The following is a 22,292-nucleotide window of genomic DNA, read 5'->3' as shown; positions in this document are numbered from 1 at the left end:
TTACTGTGAAAGGAGTTCCTTGATCAGAGGTGATGCTGTGTGGAATACCATGACAGTGGATAAGGCACTGTATGTATGTAAGTCCATGGATGGCAGTTTTGGCAGAAGCACTGCATGCAGGGATGGCAAATCTGTATCCAGAGTAAGTCTCTATTCTAATAAGGACAAAGCGCTGCCCCTTGCACAATGTAAGTGATACAATGTACTCAACCTGCCACCAGGTAGCTGGTTGAACACCTCTCAGGGAATGCTGCTATATTAGGGATTCAGTGCTTGTCTCTGCTGGCAGATTGAGCACCCAGCAGTGGCCACAGTCAGGTGGGCCCTGGTGGGTGGAAGTCCATGTTTCTGAGCCCATGCATAATGTCCATCCCTGCCACCACTATGTTCCTAAGCCCACTGGATGATAATGGGGGTAGCTGGGAAAAGAAACTGTTATCCACAGAACAGGCCATCCTATCCACTTGATTATTGAAGTCCTCTCTGCTGAGGTCACCCTTTAGTAGGTATTTATACAGGGCACAAATACCTTCAAATGTTTTGCCCAGAGTGGTCTATCCACACATCTCTTTCCCAGATTTCACTGTCACCAAGTTTCCAATCATGTTCCTTCCACCATTATTCCACATCCTTAGTATCCATTCCCATACTTGTTCCCTAGATTTGCCTGTAAAAATTAGAAAACTCAAGTAATTCTTTTGGAGTGTAGCACACCTCCTCCTGGGTCACACTTTGTACTTCACCTTTAGGAGTCTGCTGGGATTTGAGTCTAGTGATAGGCCCATCAGCATCAGCTTGCATGGCCACTGCCTCAGGGGAGGTCATGGTTTCTTCAGGCAATGCGGGCTTAATCCCCTCAAATGGAGGTGGAAATGCCATTGCCACTGTGGATGGGGATGCCACTTCCATTAGTAAAGCAGACTCTAAACTCAGGAGCTCAATGTTCCCAGTTTCATCCCACATGTCTCCCAACCAACTTATAGGATGCTATTCTTTCCCAATCTATGCCCTCACTTTAACACTATTTACTCAGCTAAGAATTTTCCAAATCTTTACATTCTGCTTCAAAAACTCCATCTTTAAGTCATTTCTCTCTTCTTGCACTTCATTATAATCAGCCAGGAGGAGGAAAGCCACACATTAAATTTCATTGCTCAGAAGATCTACTTTCCACAAAATACTGGAACACAAACACAATTTAGCCCTGTTCTTTGCCACTATAAAAAGAATGACCTTTCCTCCAGTTTCCAATAATACGTTCCTCATTTCCATCTAAGACTGCGGCAGAATGGTCTTTACTGTCCATATTTCTACTAACATTTTGTTCATGATTATTTCCTAAGACTGAGGTTTTCTCTTCAGCTCTCCTCTTTTCTGAGATTTCACCAGAATCACCCTTAACATCCGTTATTTTTTGCATGCACGTCAAAACTCTTTTCAGCCTTTATCCACTCACTATTCAGTTCCAAAGCCACTTCCATGTCTTTTACATTAGTACCCACTTCTAGTACAAACTTGTCTTATTCAGCTTGGGCTGCTATAACATGGTACCACAGACTGGGTAGCTTGTAAACAAATTTATTTCTCGCAGGTTTGGAGGCTGGAAGTCTGACATTAGGGTGCTAGCACAGTTAGTTTTGGTGAGAAACATCTTCCAGATTGAAAACTGTCATCTTCTTGTTGTATCCTCCTCACATGGCAGGAGAGGGTGAGAGAACTCTCTGGGGTCACTTTTATAAGGGTACTAATCTCATTCAGAAGGGCTCCACCCTCATGACCTAATTATCTCTTGAGAGGCCCCACCTCCTAATACCATCACATTGGGGGTTAGGATGTCATCACATTTTAAGGAGACACATTCAGTCCATTGCAAGGCCCAAATGGTTTCACTAGAATATTCTACCATTCAAAGAATAATTAACACCAATTCTACACTACCTCTTCCAGAAATTAAAAGGAAGCAACATTTCCAAACTCACGTTATGAGAACACCATCAACCTGATACCAAATGAGACAAAAATAGAACAAAACTATAGACCAGTATCCTTCATGAATACAGATGCAAAAATCCTCAACAAAACATTAGTAAATCATAGCAATCACAGCAAGTACAGCAATATATATATATATATTTAAAGTACACACTACAGACAAATGGAGTTTACTCCAGTGATATAAGGCTTAATATTTGAAAATCCATGAAGGTAATCCATCATATTAACAGAGTAAAAAAAAAAATCATTCTATTCATTATATCGATTGGTGCATATTTCAAGTAGAATTTCAAGGAAATAGAGGGTTCATGACAGTGTTTACAGGTAGCAAAGGGTTCTCAAAGTTATAATGGGCCTGAGAGGGGAGGAAAACTCAAATATGTGGTGCTGTCCTGAAAATGTCACCCCAGGGTAAAGATAAAGCCAACTTGCATCCTTTCTGTGAAACAGCGTGGCTTCTAAGAATTTCAAAGTCGTTTTTCCACAGTAGCCTCACAGGGAACCCAATACAGAGAAGAGCCTGTTGATCTTTTGTCTAATTGAATGAACCCTAATAAAAATCATAGAAAACACAGTCTTAAAGAGAATTGTACTACTTGAAGCACTGCAAGCTTGAACTTAGTGGGAAACAGTATAAAGTAAAAAAGTGCCTTTGGATGCCGAAACATCTACAGGCTATAAACAGTCTGAGAAAACTACTCAGCTGTAAACACAGGCAATGTTTTATGAAAAGAAAAAAAAATTCAGCATGACTTGGGGTAGAACCAAAGAGACCAAAGTGTGTAAACATGCTGCTACTTGGGAGCAGAGACATACTTAAATTGGGTTCTGTATTATGCAGTAATGCAATCCGCTGAATATCACAGCTTCCCAACAACAGCAGAGAAATGCTGTGAGAAACTGACCTGTTAGATATTTTTTTAGAAGTATTCAAAACTTGTGTGTTTTTTACACTTAACACCATCTTAATTTGTACTAACCGCAATTCAGGCTCTCAATAGCTCAATTTTAAGTGTTCAACATGTTGCCAGCAGCTACCTTATCAGATAAAAACAGTTCTATTCCATTAATTTCCACAAGTAGTTGTAATTGCTCTTTTTACTCACTCTTGAAATATACGAAGTACTATGGGACAGGCACTACAACAGATGTAGCATTAGGTGAACTAGATAAAATCTGGACCCTCAATCTTAATTTCCCAAATACATTATAGCACATTTAATATCCCTGTGTGTAAAACTTTAGCAACATCCGTAAGTTCTGATATGTAGCCATTTACAAACATCATTCACTTTAAGTGGGTTATAATTTCACAGATACTTTATCTTTAAAAAAAATTATGGAAAATTTAAAATACATGAAAATAGAGAAAAGAGCAAAAACAAAATAAGCAAAAACCACACACCTGACTCATCTTACCATGATTTTGACAAACAAGTTATCCATCTTCAATTTTCTTTTGCATGAGCATTTTAAAGGTAATTCTAGACATATCATTTCATGTGTATAAACTTGCTAATTTATCTCTAAGACACTTTTACATAAACACAATGCTATTTGCACATCTAACAAGAACATAATTCTTAATATTATCTAATACTGTCAATAGTCCCATTTCCCCAACTGTCATAAAAATGTCTTTTTTACACTTGTTCAACTTGTGATCTAAATGAGAACCACTCATTCATTGCATTTGGTTGATACATCTCTTAAGACTCTTAATATCTAAGAGTTCCACCTCCCTTTTTCGATCCATTTTATTGGTTGAGAAGCTGTCATTACTCTTGTAGAATTACCCACATTTTAGATTTGTCTGCTTCTTGCTGTATCATGTAATTTGTTCCTGTTTCCTGAATTTTCTCTAAACTGGGAGTTAGATCTTGATGCTTTAATTAGATTCAGGTTCAATATTTTTTGTCAATGGTATGTCTTATTGTATCATATCAGGAGGCACAAAATGTTTTGTCCTATTTTTGATGAGATTAAAATTGATCAGTGGGTTCAGATGTTGTCAACCTGATCTATTCACTATGAAGTTGACATCAACCATTCACCTAATGGTCTTAACACCTCTACTGAGAATTGTGCCTAGATCCATTATTTCATTATGTCCTATAAAAATCTCTAATAAAGAACTTTACCTCATCAACTTCTAGTTGCCTTGAAATATAGTTTATACAGGAAATGCAGGCTAAATCACATTTCCTTCCTTTTATTTATCAATTTCCAGAATGAGTTGGTGCCCTGGCAACTTCCATAGGTATACTGTACAGATGAAAGAACAGAGGTGATAACAGGTAAGATCAAAAGCTTTTCCACATTCACTCCTTTAAGAGAGTTTCTTTCTAGAAAGAACTTCCTAAGGTTTAACATGGTTTGAATGGTGACGAAATATTTCTATATATTAATTAAATTAACCTATTCTTTTAAAACCTCTTATTTTAATTTTGAGCATGAAGCAAAAGGGATTCCTACATTCAAACACTTTTCCTCCAGGATTTATTTTCTACTGCCCCTTAACACAAAATTCACAATGGATGGCTTTCTAATAATTATTTAGTGACCTTATGAACTCGCTGATGGTAAGTAAGATGTGAATGTTGTCTAAATGCCTTCTTACATTCCTTACATTTGTATGGTTTCTCACCAGAATGAATTCTCTGATGTTGAATAAGTGATGAATGTAGTCTAAAGGCCTTTCCACATTCCTTACAGTCATAGGGTTTCTCACCAGTATGAATACTCTGATGTTGAGTAAGTTGGGAGAGCAGTCTAAAAGTCTTCTCACATTCCTTACATTTATAAGGTTTCTCACCAAAATGAATACTCTGATGTTGAGTAAGTTGTGAGAACAGTCTGAAGGCCTTCCCACATTCCTTACAATCATAGGGTTTCTCTCCAATATGAATACCCTGATGTGAAATAAGTTCTGAGTAACGACGAAAGAACTTCTGACATTCCTTACATTCATAAGGTTTCTCACCAGTATGAATTCTCTGATGGAGAGTTAGATGATAGGCACGACTAAAAGTCTTCCCACATTCCTTACAATCATAGGGTTTCTCGCCAGTATGAATTCTCTGATGGAGAGTAAGTTGTTGCCGTACTCTAAAGGCCTTCCCACACTCCTTACAGTCATAGGGTTTCTCACCAGTATGAAGTTTGTGATGTACTCTAAGGCCTGTACTACACAGAAAAGCCTGCCCACATTCCCTACATTCATAGCATTTCTCAGCAATATTAAGTCTTTGATGTCGGGTAAGGTGTGCATATTGTCTAAAGGTCTTCCCACATTCCTTACATTCATAGGGTTTCTCACCAGTATGAATCCTTTGATGGAGATTAAGTTGTCCTCGCACTCTAAAGGCCTTCCCACATTCCTTACAGTCATAAGGCTTCTCACCAACGTGAATTCTCTGATGTACACGAAGATCTGCACCACATGTAAAGATTTTTCCACATCTTTTACATTCAAGGAGTTTGTCAGAAGCATGAATTCTCTGATGTCGACTAAGGTGGGCACACTGTCTAAAGGCTTTTCCACATTCTTTACATTCATAGGGTTTCTCACCAGTATGAATTCTCTGATGGAAAGTGAGTTGTTGGCGTACTCTAAAAGCCTTCCCACAATCCCCACATTCATAGGGTTTCTCTCTAGTGTGAATTCTCTGATACAGAGTAAGAGATGTGCGTTTTTTGTTCTTGGGCATTTTTTCAGAGGTGGTTTTTTTCACTTGCCTGAAATACGCCTCCTGAGGACCCTCTTGTCCCTCAAACTTTTTATATTCACAATCTTTCCTGAAAAAGGAATCTTCAAGGCCACAACTTCTAATTCTTTCCATTATCTCCCACTGAGATACATTCATTTCACAAACATCCTTTACTTCAAATAATTTTTTAGTGCCATATCTGGATTCCAAATCTGAAAGAAAATAAGATAAACACATGTTATTTTCTTATTCTAGAAAAAGTAAACAAATAAGCAAATAAAAATTTTATAATAGGAAAGTCCAGTTGAAGAAAATGTGCTTAAGAACTCTTTAAAAATCATGTAGCTTGAAAAAAGCTAAGAGGAATAAAGAAAATGAGTTAAGACCAGATAATTCAGAAGCAAATCAAAGTCTGAGATCTCTACCTAAACTTTTTAATGATTTCTCTTTTTAATAAGAATACAGTAGAAACACTTTATTATGAATAACATGGCCTTTGTTTACCAAAAGATGTCATCTCAAGCTACTGCCCCCTTTGCACCCTACATCTGTCACACTTACCTCCTTTCAGTTGCTAAAATATGTTACAATCTTTCCATTTCTTAGAGCTTTTTACTGGCTGTTAAATCTCCCAGGAATGCTGGCGGGCTCTCCACATGGTTGGGTTCCTTTCATCCTTTAGGTATCATGATAAAAGTCAGAAAAAATACCTGTGCTGACTTCATCTAATTTATATCCTTTATTTTCTATCCTAATAACTTGTTCCTTGCTTAAAACTTTTTTTCAATTCTGCTGTGGTATATTCATTAACTTTCCCAGTTTTTATTCTATTTTCTTACCCCAAGGGCAGAAACAATCTTTCACTTATCACTGAATAACAAACCCATAGCACACAGTAACTATTAATTATTAAATTTCAATAATTAGTTAATAGTAAAAATGTATATTTTGCCTTGCCTCCAATCTTACACCTTCTTTTTTATCACTTCCTATAGAGATGGGAAACAAAAGCACATCTAAGCTATCTCAATCAAATACATACATGGAAAAATTTCTTTACACCTGATCATCCTTCCAATGGCCTCTCCACTTTCACTTGCAGATATCTCCACTTCAGTTCATTTTCTACGTTGCATAGTTGTGAGTGAACCTCACTTTCACGATCAAGGTAATAAAAGGTTCTACTTATTTATCTTCATTTGAGTTTATTAACTATACACACTATGTTACAAATACTCAACCTGTTTTGTTCCTTCATACCCTTTCCTATATTCTCCCTGAAGTCTTCATAGCCAATGCCATTTAGGTACTGCCTAAAAATATATTAGTGATTTTTCAGTCACAGCAACAGGTTTACAAAAGAGTAACATGCTAATGAAATTCTGAGCAGAGACGTATTTTTCTCAAATGTATATTTTCTCAAAATTTTTGAAATAAGATTTCAATATTTTTCAAAAAGAAAAAGGTATTTTAAAAAATCTACAATACAGCAACATTATTTTTAATATACCCAAACTGGAAAGAATCTAAGTGTTCATCAACAGAAGAATGACAAAGAAAATTAAGATATGTGGATACAATGCAATAAGAGCAATGAGACAAACTGTAACAGCAATGAGAATGAATAATCTACAAGTACACACAACAACATGGATCATTCTCACAAACATAATGGTGAGTAAACAAAGCCAGGCATAAAAGAATTTATACTATTCCATTTTTATAAAGCTTGAAAACAGTAAAACTAATCTATGGACTTGTTAGAAGTCAGGTTAGTAGTTAACTTTGGTAGGGAGGAATGACTGGAGAAAGTTAGGGGGGAGCTTCTGATATACTAGTAAAGCTCTATTTCTGAATCAATGTGTAATTACTTTGTGACAATTCAGTGAGCCACATATTATAATTCTGTATTTTTTATATCTGTTCGTATTTCAATAAGTTTACTTTAAAAAGGATATACTAAAAAGACGTTAAAAGGCAATAATGATTTAAATAGTGTAGATAATTTGTGAGCAGAGACAAAAAAATGAATGGCACAGAAAATACTCCTATGAAATCTGAGTGTCTTTCTCCATGCTTCCCCCTCCCTTCCCTCTCTCCTGTTCTCCTTCCTTTACTCCTCTCTTTCTCTTTCTCCCCCTCCCTCTCTCTCCTCCTGTCTGTCTGTCTCTATCTCCCCATTCAAGAAAGCAATATAAAACTATGACAATTTTGTAGAAATTGGGGGAAAAAAACAATTTAAGGTCTCATTAAGACAAATAAGATATAAATTATACATAAAATGAACAGTAATTAGCTAGTCATAACAGTAGTAAATAAGCAGGCAGGTACAAAAGTATGACAGTTGTTATTAACATGGTGATTTCAAAGGATTTACTTGCAAATTAAAAATTAAAAACCAGTGATCTAAAGGAAAGTCACAGTCAAAACCAAAAGTGAAGGCCCAAACATTTGTAAGAAAAATGAGAAATTGTATACAGCAGAAAAGCCCATACAAACTGTATAAGAAACATTAAACAATGGAAAAAGTAATGGAATAAAGGAAGTGAGTAGAAAATGCACAAAATAAAAGTATAAACAAACTTAGGGCAAAATGTCCATATTCACTCATAAAAAACAAAGTAGAAATTATAAAACTTATCCTATAGAAGTTGAACATTTTAATTTAAAGAACAAACAAAATATTCCCAGTGTGGATATAGAGACGCTTATATGGCTTCCCCACCTAAATGACGTGTCAGATTAAGGCTTTGGCACGCTGAACATTCTCATCTAGGAGACAATACTACAGTTGACCCTTGAACATAGGGGTTAGAGGGGACAATACCACCCCCTCCCCCGCCCCCCCACTGAAAATCTGTGTGTAACTTTACAGTTGGACCTCCATATCCGCAGTTCTGCATCCACAGATTCAACCAATCCCAGGTCATGCAGTACTGTAATACACATTTATTTTTTTAAACCCATGTATAAATGGACCCATGCAGTTTAAACCCATGTTGTTCAAGGGTCAGCTGCATAAACAACTGAAGTGTTATCTTAAGATTTCTGTTAAAAGTCAGCCATAATTGTTCCCAAATTTGTTTATGCCAGTTCTTTCCCCTTCAAGAAACTGAAAGACAACCATTTCTATCTATGAAAACTAGGTTCAGTGCTTTGCAAGTTCTGGCTAGGGATGCACATTGCATTGTTCTCAAAATAGGCATGAGTGAGAAAATAGTAAAGATTGATGGGAAATGTAAAGAGTCATGAAGGATTCTGCACACAGTTTGCTTTACAAGTATCTTTAGATTCTTGTTCTACTTTAAATAAATTGAAACTGGAAATAATAGCCTATGCATTATATGTATGATTTAATCAAGAAAAAACTGACTGGACCAACTCTAAAACAAAAGGCCAAACTAAACATCAAAAGACATATATAAAATATTTAACTACTCAAAATTAATAAACCAAATATTAGTTTGTATTCTACTGAATCAAAGGACTTTATTCTAGTAAATAATGCTAATGTGAAAGCAAAATATTAACCTATCTTAAAGCAATGTAAAAGGAGAAATATTATTTCCATTTGCAGGATACCAGCTTTAATTAAAAAGAAAATATGAATTACCTGTTCATAGAGTTAATTAGTTTCCTGAGATACGATGTCTTCAATAACCTTTGCTGATACAAGATGATACGGATACAGAATATTTATGACAGAGGCAGTTTTAGGCACATTAACACCAGGGTAAACGCAACCAGAGATCTGTAAATGTTAAAACCCTATAACCACAGAACTGTACTTCTGAAAATCAAAACTGATCAAATATGGTGTTGGCCTAAAAGTTCATTCCGGTTTTTCCATAAGATGTTATGGAAAAACCCAAATGAACTTTTTGGCCAACTCAATATTAAATAATCCATACTGAATTCCAAATAACCTTCACATTCTGCTGATAATTTTACTGCTAATTTCATTAAGAAATAAGAAGCAATTTAAAGAAAAATGTTATTCTCCCCTTCACCACGTTATCCAACCAACCTGTGTCCATATTCTTATCATATGCATTGGTTTTCCTTCATAAATTGATTCCTACCCATTTACTGAAAGTCATTGCTTACAGAATTCCCTCTTTCTCTACTCCATCAATTTTCCCTCTTTGAAATCATTCCCTTCAGCCTATATACATGTTCTAATACCTCATCACATCTTAAGATACTTTCCCTGTACCCCATGTGTCTGCTTTTATGGCAAAATTCCTCCAAGGGGTATATATATTTATTTTCATCACTGCCTCACTTCTCACTTTCTTTTCATCTCCCAATAACTTTAAAAGAAACAAAATTTTATTACAGAGCATATCTGACATACACAAAAGGAGAAGAGTAATTATAAATGTCCATGTATCTATGGCCAGCCTCAGCAACCACCAACCAAGCCCAGTACTGGCCTATGCAGACCCTAATCCACTCTCCTCACATTTTCTGAAGCAAATCCCATAATCTCATGTTTTTTGTTATCACTTCAGGATGTATCTCTAAAAGGATTTAAAAAAATAATCATAATACCATTATCCAAACCTGAAAAAATGAACAGTAATTCTTTAAGAACATCAAAAATCAGTGTTCACACTTCCAATTACCTCATACATAAAATTTTAAACAATTTAAAAATAATAACTGATCCAAAGCCCATAATGTACAATGGTTGACATGTCTTCTACGTGTCTAAAACCTACAGACTGTCCTACTATCTTTTAAAAATATTTATTTATTTATGGCTGCATTGGGTCTTTGTTGCTGCACGCAAGCAGGTGCTACTCTTCGTTGTGGTGCACGGGCTTCTCATTTCAGCGGCTTCTCTTGCCGCGGAGCATGGGTTGTAGGCGTGCAGGCTCAGTAATTGTGGCATACGGGCTTAGTTGCTCTGCGGCATGTGGGATCTTCCCGGACCAGGGATCAAACCCATGTCCCCCGCATTGGCAGGCAGATTCTTAACAACTGCGCTGCCAGGGAAGTCCCTGTCCTACTATCTTTTGATTTCCCTTACAACTTATTTGTTGAAGAACTGTTTTTGACCCTATAGCATTTCTCATATTCTGAATTTTTCTGACTATATTCCCAAGGTGTAATAGAACATGCTCCTCTACCTTCCTCCAATAAATTGGTGGCTTTAGATGCTCCATTAGACTTAGGCCCACTTCATAGGTCATATTGTATCCTTTCATTCACCCCTTCATTCATTGTCTCTATTTCTGTGATGCTATCAGCACTGATGTTCAGTGCCTAGATCCAATAGCTCACTATGGGTTCCAAAGTGATAATATTCTATCATTCTTCATTTATTCACTGAATACTTTTATTAAGAAAAACATCCCTCCATCTATTACCTATTGGTACAGTTCTTACAAGGAAGACAGGATAAACGCTTCTTTTTTCTTTTAAATTTATGCTTTCCAAATAAGTTAGTTCTTTAGTAGTTTCCAATGGTGAACAATCTGCTGTTAGCATCATTAAGAATTTATGGAATTAAGCATGCGGTATTTTATGTGGTTGCAATACATTGCAGTTATGTATACAGATGCTCAAATGATTCCATCTTTGACAAGTTGAAGAGCCTCTGCTAACTGGTTCTTCTTCCCTGACCACCCTATCTAAAATTACCCCATTAACCCATCATAATTCTCCATATTCTTATCCTACTCACTTTTCTTTATAATACTTAATCACTTCATGATATTTAGTAATCCACTTGTTTATTGTATGATTACCCTACTAAAACGTAAACTCCACGAAAAGAAGGCAATGAAGAAATACATACATAAAAGCCAAATACAAAAGATGAGCTAGAAAGAAATTAGATGCAAAATACAGGTAAAATGGTGGTCTTTGGTGAAGAAAGCTTTCCCCCATTGAAATGAGAAAGAAACAGGACAGTGAAGAAAGAAGAGGTAAATGGAAGTAAAGATGGAATTTCTTTGGTGGTTGAGGCTGAAATCTAAGTTTTCTTCCCAGGTTTCAGGTCTCTCCTTCATAATCAACACCTAAGTGGTGTGTCTCCTTCCCAACCAGCAGGAATATGCCATGCCACAATAGCTTACCTTTCCTTATTATCACTTACTCACCTAGGCTCCGTCTTCTTTTCTCATCCCTCACAACCATCCAGGGTTCTTTCCCTTGCTCTAACAGAGTAATTACATCTGGTTTAGAAACGGAACATCCTCCTTGAGAAAACATAATACAGAAAGGATATACTTGACTAAGCCTTCAGAACAAAGAAGAGTAAATGAACAGAAAAACATTGATATTAGAGTTACTTCAGGATCACAAGAACAGAGAGATAGGAATAGTGCCTTATTTTAATTGCCAATTCATACAGCCTCTGTCTCTTGAGAAAGTAACCACTGACAGCAGTGGTTTCAAATCCTGCCTCTGTCACCTGAACAACTTACGGCCTCAGTTTTCTCAGTTGGAAAAATAATATATACCCATATGTAAATAATATATAAAATAATACATAAAAATATATAAAATAATAATGTATACCATTATTATAATAATGTATAGGATTGTGTGAGGTTTGACTTAATAAACAAAGTGCTTGGATGAGTGCCTAGTACATAGTAAGCAGTCTACATGTTTATTAGGTACTATTTTTGCTTTTCTTTAAATACTTTGCTAAAAGGAATATAGTTTCTTGCCAGTATATTCATCCAATGTTAAATGCAAAGTTCATATATTTTAAACTTTTAATCATAAATCAATTAAAAGATAATGTTTGTTGCAATAAATTGAATGTGTCCACTTGAGTTTTTACAAACTACTGATTTAACCCAGTATCATATACATTGTATAAGCTTTTTCAATAGGTATGTAGAGCCAGACACCTCTGTCTTCCTACTCACATTGCAGGTAAGTTAATAGATAATAGACCATCTACAGCAGTATGAAACCAGATTTCTTTGAAAATGGTTTTGCTCTGAGCGTCTAAGAATTTATATCAAACTGTCATTCAAGAGAAGCAATTATGGAAAAGGCAAAGGAAAATGTAAATGTCACTGATTTATGGGGAAGCTAAAGGTGCTATTTAATAGTTTAACAGCTGAAGGTGCCTATTCCCAAACTACAAAGCAGACATTTGGCTTTTAGAAGGATAGCTCTGAAATTCAGTCATGTGAATTTCTACATTACTTGACACAGATAAACTTACCCAGTGACACCAGGTTGCTATAGTTCTCTAATATCACATCTCTGTACAAATTCCTCTGATTTGAGTTCAGACATTCCCACTCTTCCTGAGAAAAGTCTACAGTTACATCTCTGAACATCACCAAATCCTGAAATGACAAACCCATGTTTTATTTGTAAAATTATTTATTTCTGTATAGGGCCACATGCCACATATTGTCACTATTTGTATATCCTTCTCCTTTCCCTACTTTTTTAAAACAATTCTTTCAAAAAGTAATTAACTCATAGATTGTACAAAAACAGGCCATGAGTTGAATCTGGCTCACAAGCTGTAGTTTGCCTACTACTGCTACAGACGAAACTTCCTATATAACTGTGGGATACCTAATTTTACTTATTTCCAGATACGTTTAGGTAATTAATCAGAGTTTCACTAAATTGTAGCAATATTTTCTTAGATCAGTCTCCAACAGCAAAAGAAATAGAAGCAAAAACAAACAAATGGGACCTAATCAAACTTAAAAGCTTTTGCACAGTAAAGGAAACCATCAATCTTCTGTTGATGGGCACAAAAGGAAACAAAACAAAAAGACAGCCTACCAAATGGGAGAAAATATTGGCAAACGAAGTGACCGACAAGGGGTTGATATACAAAAAATACAAACAGCTCATACAACTCAGTACCAAAAAAACAAACAACCAAATCAAAAATGGGCAGAAGACCTAGATAGACGTTTCTCCAAAGAAGACATCCAGATGGCTAACAGGCACATGAAAAGATGCTCAACATCACCAATTATTAGAGAAATGCAAACCAAAACCACAATGAGGTATCGCCTCACACCAGTCAGAATGATTATCATCCAAAAGTCTACAAATAATAAATGCTAGAGAGAGTGTGGAGAAAAGGGAACCCTCCTACACTGCTGGTGGGAATGTAAATTGGTGCAGCCACTATGGAGAACAGAATGGAGGTTCCTTAAAAAACTAAAAATAGAGCTACCATATGATCTAGCAATCCCACTCCCAGGTATATATCTGGAGAAAACAAAAACTCGAAAATACAAAAATTTGAAAAGATACATGAACCCCAATGTTCATAGCAGCACTATTTACAATAGCTGAAACATGGAAAACAACTCAAGTGCTGATCAACAGAAGACTGGCTTAAGATGTACAACTGAATGCTAGCCATAAAAAAGACTGAAATTTTGTCATTTGCAGCAACATGGATGAATCTAGAGAATATCACACTAAGTGAAGTAAATCAGAAAAAGACAAATACTATATGATATCACTAATATGTGTAATCTAAAAAAATAATACAAATGAATTACATACAAAACAGAAACAAACTTATGGTTACCAAAGGGGAGGGGGAGGGAGGGAGAGACAAATTAGGAGTACTAACAGGTACAAACTACTCTATATACATAAAATAGATAAGCAACAGGATTTACTGTATATCACAGAGAATTATATTCATTATCTTGTAATAACCTATAATAGAATATAACCTGAAAAAAAATAATTGAATCATTTTGCTGTACACCTTAAACTAACACAATATTGTAAATAAAAAAGAAAAGAATTTCACAATTAATTGAAAGTGTCCATAAAAATACTGCTAGCAACGGGCCTAAAAAAAATAAATATGATTTACTATAGGGACTTCCCTGGCGGTCCAGTGGTTAAGACTCCACACTCCCACTGCAGGGGGCATGGGTTCAAAACCTGGTTGGGGAGGTAAGATCCCACATGCTGCAAGGTGCGGCCAAAAACAGAAATGTGATTTACTCTAATCGCTTTCCCTTTAAGGGTTAGAAAAAAATAATCAATGGAATTTTTCCCCCCAGATGAACCATAAAATCTCTATTTTTAAAAAGTAGAGTTTGCACAAAATTAAAGAATTTCTTCCAGACCCAATTTCATCACTATATGTATCATTAGCACTTTCCCTTATTATAACAAATCTTTTTTTTTTTTTTTTTTTTTTCCGTACGTGGGCCTCTCACTGCTGTGGCCTCTCCCGTTGCGGAGCACAGGCTCCAGATGCACAGGCTCAGCGGCCATGGCTCACGGGCCTAGCCGCTCCAGGGCATGTGGGATCTTCCTGGACCGGGGCATGAACCCGTGTCCCCTGCATCGGCAGGTGGACTCTCAACCACTGCGCCACCAGGGAAGCCCTATAACAAATCTTTTATTGAATATTTTAAACTTATTATAAAATACTCCATTTAATAGATATGTTGGACTTAATAATGACTCTATTTAGATTATTTCTATACTCTTAAACATATTAAATTATATTTACAATTTAGGTTACACAAAATTTCTAAAGCTACAATGTCCAATATGCTACCTTAGACACATGGTTACTGAGCACTTGAACTGTAGCTAGTACAAATTTAGATGTGCTGTAACTATAAAATATACACCAGATATTGAAGACTTTAGAGAAAAAAAAGAATGTAAAATACCTCAATAATTTTTATACTGATTACATTTTGAAATGATAGTATCTTGCTATATTGGGTTAAATAAAGCATTAAAATTAACTGCACGTTTCTTTTTAAAATATGACACTAGAGACTTCCCTAGTGGCACACTGGTTAAGAATCTGCCTGCCAATGCAAGGGACACTGGTTGCAGCCCTGGTCTGGGAAGATCCTACATGCCGCGGAGCAACTAAGCCCATGTGCCACAACTACTGAGCCTGCACTCTAGAACCCTTGAGCCACAACTACTGAGCCCATGTGCAGCAACTACTGAAGCCCACGCGTCTAGAGCCTGTGCTCTGCAACAAGAGAAGCCACCGCAATGAGAGCCTGCGCACCACAAGGAAGAGTAGTCCCTGCTCGCCAAAACACTAGAGAAAGGCCCACGCGCAGCAACGAAGACCCAAGGCAGCCAAATAAAATAAAATTAATTAAAAAAAATTTTTTTAATAATAAATAAAACGTGACACAAAAGATTACATATGTGCCTTGCATATTATTCTCTACTTATTATGAGACTGCCATGAGGCCTACTGTGCTAATAAGGCACGAATTTTGTATTTTTAATATTGGACAGTGCTGCTCTAAAGTGTTCTCCAGTCCTGAGAGTCTCCTATCAGTTGTCTCCCTCTAGGGACTTCATTTCTGCTTTATCTCTGCTCTAGACAAAGAATGAACACACAGGAGACCCTGAGTAATTTGGTCAATTCACACAGAGAGGGGCACACAGGAGGGGCCAGGCTGTCTGGCTCCATCCTTCACTAGAGTGGGAGCAACTAGGGAAAAGCTGTTGGATGGGGCTCTGTTAGGAAGTTTTGGGATAATTAATGAAAATGCTTACATAACCTGAAAACAATTACAGCATTTCAAAAAGAGAGAAATATCAACTTACATGAGCCATGATTTCAGATTTGCAAGAAACTGGTTAGTTTTTCTCAAGGGTCATTTGCTGGAGAAGCAGAGTCCACAGAAGCTAAGAGCTGGGGGAAGAATATGAAGCCATAAGAACAAAATTGCCTCACAGCTCCCAAATTTTAAAAACTCACATCACTTTTCCATTCCTACATGCAACACCCCTCTACCCGCCCCTCCCAACACACAAACAAGTGATGAAAGGTAAGAGGTAATCTAGACAAATACATGCCCTCCCCAAAATGACAGGAAAATCGTTGCACAAGGATAGACATAGAGCAGACGCCCCTGCATGGTAGGACATATCCAGCCATTTTAGCAGGAGAGATTCCAGTTACTTCCCCACCCCAGCGAGGCCCATCTGGACCTGAGCATAGGCTGTCCAGACCTGTCCTGAGCAGAGCCACCTCCCCTCATTCCCACCTTCCCCAGCTGAGAAGTGGCTACATCATCTAAACCAGAACTTCCTTCTGAGAGTCAGGAATCTGACTTGCCTCCCTAACCCTGAAGGCAGAAAACAGTACAGACAAGAATTTCCCAAACTTTGCCACACACTGGAATCACCAGCAGATCTTTAAAGTATACTGATGCCTAACTCCCATCCCCCAAACATTCTGATTTAATTAGCAGGGAGTGTGACCCGGGAATCAGAATTTTTAAACCTTCCCCAAGTGATCATAATGGGCAGGTTTGGTAATCAAACTTTATATGCATCAGATCATCTGAAAGGCTTATTAAAATACAGTTTGCAGGCCCCCACTCCTCAAGGTTGGCATTTACTAGGTCTGGGGTTGGGCTTGAGAATTTGCCTTTCGAAAAAATTCCTAAGTTGATACCGATGCTGCTGGTCCAAATGCCACAATTTGAGAATCACTTGCACAGATCATGCCTAGCAGTTTTTATAATGGCAAGACTGTACTTGCACACTGGGATCCCATCCTCAAGGCTGAACTATCTTTCCCAGAATCCTCAGAGCTCACTGTTCACCATTTTCCTATTAAGAATCATCAATACTGCCTACATGATCTCATTTACCAACCCAATTCTCTTGGTATCCAGGCTGGGGAAAAGTGAATTTGTAAAAGTGAGTACAGATAATTCTCTAGAAAGTAGAAATAACCCACTAGTTAAAACTGACTAGTAACTAAGGAGTTGAATTTAAAGGAATTTGATTAGCAGATTTTAAAAACTGATAATACTTCAGAGTATCACTAAGGCTGTGGAGAAATGGACACTTGTGGTATGCAGTAAAAAGAATGAAATGATATGTGGAAAATGGTTATAATGGGACCAAAAAAGCCAGAAAGAACCTAAATATCCTTCAACAAGGTTAAATAAATTATCATGCATTCACACAACAGAAAACTAAACACCCACTAAAAATACAAAGGTAAAATTCTTATTTGATGTCATGGAAAGATGGTCACTACATATCGTTGGGAGAAGAAGATAGTTTAGAAAATAGTATTGTGTGTGATTCTATTTTTGGCAAGAAAACTACATACATATGCATACATGTATATATTATGCATGTGCATGAAAGTCTGTGGATGGACTTGGAATAAAATTTTATCATGTTACCTCTACTGGATGGTATCCCAGGTGATCTTTATTTTGTTCTCCTCTGGAGTCTCTTAATTTTTTAATCAAAAAATTTTAAATTTGTATCACTGGTACCTGGCCATAAATTTAAAACAACCCTACAAGGAATATCACAAAAAGCCCCAACAATTCCATCCCTGCTACTCTTTCTCCCATCTTCCAAATCAAGAGGCAACAATTTTCACCTCTTTTAGCTTTTTCTTTTGTTACTTAAACACCATATATTCAAATAACATGCTAATATTGCTACCTCTGAATTTTCAGTTTTAACCATTATCTACTGACTTCCTACTATGGAAAGCACAGTTCTGGCTGTCTTTTATCCACCCATCTCCCACTGCACGTATGCGTAGCTCCATCTCCCTATCCTTCCAATATGGTTTTGTTCTATTACAGGGTAAATGGATATTCAATTTCCATTATTATGACTATGTAAATACCATTTCCAACTGAGCTATACAGTATAATTAGATTATTTCGCCTTCCTTTCCCAAGTCTTCTCTGAGGTTAAAATAATTTTGTTTTTTGTAAGATTATCATTAATTCATTTCTCAAACTCTCACTCAAATGAAGGATCAGGAGGATGAAGCTTCTGGCATAAAATAGCAGAACTGTCCATTTCATATTCTAAGACTCTTTCAGAAATTCAGCCAAATACTTCAGAGTTATCACCTGAACCCCAACTTGGCAAAAGTCAATGCCATGTTCCTAAATGTTCCTACCTCTGAAATCCCAAGTGACCTTGAAGTGAAAAGCTGATTAAGTAATAGGACCTAAGAAAGGCTGTTTAAGGAATTGCTTAGGCAGTTTTGAACATCACTTCCCAACAACTGATTTCTTAAATAATTTATAAAACATCCACAAAATAGAATAAAGTAATCATTAAATGCTAAGTTTTAGAAAACTGTTAAGGAATGGAAAATATCCAAGAAACAAATGAAAAAAAATCAGTTTAAAAAATATATGGGGCTTCCCTGGTGGCGCAGTGGTTGAGAGTACGCCTGCCGATGCAGGGGACGCGGGTTCGTGCCCCGGTTCAGGAAGATCCCGCATGCCGCGGAGAGGATGGGCCCGTGAGCCATGGCCGCTGAGCCTGCGCGTCCGGAGCCTGTGCTCCGCAACGGGAGAGGCCACAACAGTGAGAGCCCCGCGAACCGGAAAAAAAAAAAAAAAAAAAAAGCTATTCCCATTAAAAATAATTTTTTAATGATTTGGGAAGGTGGGTACCTTATAGTCATTAAAAAAAACTGATTAAATAGGCCTGCATAAGTAGTAACAACAGGGAAATCAATGTCACTGAAAAAATAATTCTTACCAGTTCTTCAATGTTGTAGTTCATTAACACCCAGAGATCCTTCTGTGAAGGATCACAAAGCTGGTTCGTGACATTTCCAAAGATTAAGAGACAGTATGCACAGCAGACAGAAAAAAATGCTTATTTCACAGCAGCTGCTCAATCATTTGAGTTAACCCCTCCTGCGTGCCAACGAATAACCAATTATTAAATCCTTGCAAAAGATCTTGTTAATCCTTACCTTAGCGTTCAGGACACATATGTAACTTAACAATTTCTTTAAAATTTTTTATTCAGAACAATAAGTACTTCCCAATATTACATTATATGGTTTTTTCTTATGACTTTATAAACCTAATCTTTATTATCGCATAACATTCCATCACATGTATGGTCTGTGAGTTACTTAACCAAATTGCTAGATACTAATTTTTTAAGATTATCCCAAAAGTCATTCCCAGTTATCCCAGACTTTGATTCTAGACCAGTGAGAATCAATCTTGTTGGGTCTTATACAACTCTGATAATATGAAATGATAGACTTCTTCCCCCAAATTACCCATTGACAAATATATACAATATTTCTGTATATACCTTAGATTTTTCTTGTCCTGAAAACTCATAAACAGAGTCCAAAGACTTCATATTAAGAATCCCTGTTCTGGTCCACCTGAGCGGGATTCATTTTCCTGCTTGCAAGTATTCATCCTAATTAACTTCACGTTTTCATTATTCTTGGGAATATACAAAGTTGATAGGGAAAGACTAAGAATCATCACTAACAGCAACAGCTAATATTAATTAAGCACTCTTCTAATGTGCCAGGTAATCTTCTAAGAGGTTTAACGGATATTAATTCAGGTAATCTTCAAAACAACCCTGTGAGGTATATAATAATTCCGATTTTACATATTAAGAAACTGCAACACAGAAAGACTGCCCAAACTCACTCAGATTTAAGTGGTTGTCAGGATTAAAACTCTCTAGGTTCAAAATTTTCAACCACTACACACACCTCTCTTCCTCTATCCAAAGACATACCCAAAACAAACTACAAACTTTCAGTTATAAGATAAATAAGTTCAGTTATAAGATAGATAATGCACAGCATGGTTACTATAGATAATAATAATAATGTATTATATACTAGACATTTGTCAAGACAGTATATCTTAAGTATTCGTGTCACACACACAAAAAAAGGTAACTAAGAGAGGTAATGGATATGTTAATTAGTCGGTGTGGTTAGCATTCCATTCCACAATGTGTACATATATGAAAACATGTTGTACACCTTAAATACATACAATTTTTCATTTGTCAAAAATAAATAAAACAAACTCATGCTATCAAACCTCTAACTACATCAGGCTGGTACCAAAAATTTCCACTCATGGATTCCCCTGGGAAAAAAAAAATCCCCACTCATACTCCGTAATAATTACAGATGTCTAAAGTCCTAAACTACTACTCAACAAATCACAGTCAAAAAGAAAACATAGGCTTCCCTGGTGGCGCAGTGGTTGAGAGTCCGCCTGCCGATGCAGGGAACACGGGTTCGTGCCCCGGTCCGGGAGGATCCCACGTGCCGCGGAGCGGCTGGGCCCGTGAGCCACGGCCGCTGAGCCTGCGCGTCCGGAGCCTGTGCTCCACAACGGGCGAGGCCACAACAGTGAGAGGCCCGCGTACCGCAAAAAAAAAAAAAAAAGAAAACATAAACGTTAACTTCCAATAGGGCTATTTCCATCATTAGAATCCTTGGAAAAGCTGTGCTCACAGAGCAACTTAATTTATAGCACATGGTTAACTAACTGCATAACTGAATTAAGTGGGCACTAGAATGAGAATCTATAAATTAGGTCCCTGCCCTTAATGAGGTAGAGAAATCCTCAGGCCCAAATCAATAAGTAGATCATTCTTTTAAGCAGGGTATTCCAAGGGAAGGAAATAAAAAAATCTCGTGTCCTGAAAACCAAATGCATTTCACGGAAACAAAGAAGCAGCACAAACTCACAAAGAACCTGGCTTTTAGAGCTGCAGCAGCGATTCGGTTCACTTCACAGGCCTCCTCTGGAGACTGACGGGCTGGGGAAGCAAACAGGGTTCATTACACCGCAGGCGTTTCTTGTCTCGGTCAACAAACGTCCACGTCCCCTTGACCCTCGCTACCCACCACCTGCATACAGGAAATGGAAACAGGGAGACGGAGGAAGGTCCTTGGTCACCCTTGTCCGGGTTCGCGGCTCTGGGTCCGCTGTAGTTCCGACACCACAACCGCCCACCCCCGGGGCTGCCCACCGCGTCTTTGCAGGGCACTTTCACCCAGAGGCTCCACCTCCCACTTCCTTCCCAGACCTTTCCTCTACGCCTGGGCCTGGGTAGGTGAGGCGAGGAAAGTGAAGCGCAGGACCTCCGGGTCGCGCATTACAGAATAGGCCGGGGAGGCGCCCGATTACCGCCGCCAGAGCTTAATCCCGCGGCTCCCGGTCTCAGAACTACAAGCCCTCACTCCGGAGGAAACGCACAGTGGCCTGAGGCCCTCGATCTCGTCCGCAGAACCTGGCCTGTCCCGCGCTCGTTTCCTTCAGAAGAGAAGCGGCCGCCTCCGAGCCTGCCTCGCCTGCCTCGGAGGACAGCCCAGCGCTCAAGACTTCGGCGCTGGAACTCCGGGGAGTTCCTTCTCAGTCCCGGGTGCGCAGGCGCGCAGGGGGCGGGGGCAAGTCCCCAGGCTCCTCACTTAGCGCTTGGAGAGACGGATGCGGCCAGATCCCCGTGGGGCGGGGCGGGCAGAGAAGCAGGGTTTCCTAATAGGCCGGCTCCCCGCCTGTAAAGGTGACCTTGTGAGTGACCCATGCTGTCGAGCTGACCTGCTCCCCTATTGGAACTGTAGTCCAAAATCAGAGCAACTGTATATTCCGCCTTTTCTCACTTGGTTCTTGGCTCTGCAACGGGCGCAGGCCCGGAGCTCCGCCCCCACCCACGAGAGTCCTGCGCTCAGGCTCCTGGGAGGTGCTGTTTCTGTCCCGCGTGCGCAAGCGCACGGGTGGACCCGTTCGAACCTGGGGTTCTCCGTGGGGCTGAGGATGCTCTTGCGGCGACACACGT

The 22,292-nt window shown here is 38.1% G+C and overlaps 1 protein-coding gene across 6 annotated transcripts; it reads right to left on the bottom strand.

Moving 5' to 3' along the window:
* Positions 1-2,110: 2,110 nt before the first annotated feature.
* Positions 2,111-21,851, bottom strand: LOC132416146 (zinc finger protein 30 homolog). 6 transcript variants are annotated; one of them, XM_059999418.1, is made up of 7 exons: positions 21,713-21,851; positions 21,202-21,363; positions 19,209-20,829; positions 16,272-16,359; positions 12,901-13,027; positions 11,816-11,914; positions 2,111-5,917 (listed from the first exon to the last, which is right to left on the bottom strand). In XM_059999418.1, exons 4-7 carry the CDS (start codon positions 16,278-16,280, stop codon positions 4,548-4,550), a joined length of 1,605 nt encoding a protein of 534 aa, XP_059855401.1. In that variant the 5' UTR covers positions 16,281-16,359; positions 19,209-20,829; positions 21,202-21,363; positions 21,713-21,851; the 3' UTR covers positions 2,111-4,547. The 6 variants fall into 6 exon arrangements, with proteins under 6 accessions (XP_059855401.1, XP_059855403.1, XP_059855402.1 ...); XM_059999420.1 differs by having other exon boundaries at positions 19,209-19,921; positions 21,202-21,272; XM_059999419.1 differs by lacking the exon at positions 21,713-21,851 and having other exon boundaries at positions 19,209-19,369; positions 21,202-21,680.
* Between the last annotated feature and the right edge of the window lie 441 nt (positions 21,852-22,292).

Source organism: Delphinus delphis, chromosome 20 (genome assembly GCF_949987515.2).
Source record: "Delphinus delphis chromosome 20, mDelDel1.2, whole genome shotgun sequence".
In the NCBI taxonomy this organism is placed as follows: Eukaryota; Metazoa; Chordata; class Mammalia; order Artiodactyla; family Delphinidae; genus Delphinus; species Delphinus delphis.
The sequence above is the reverse complement of the archived record's forward strand: the minus strand, read 5'-3'. Positions and strand labels throughout refer to the sequence as shown.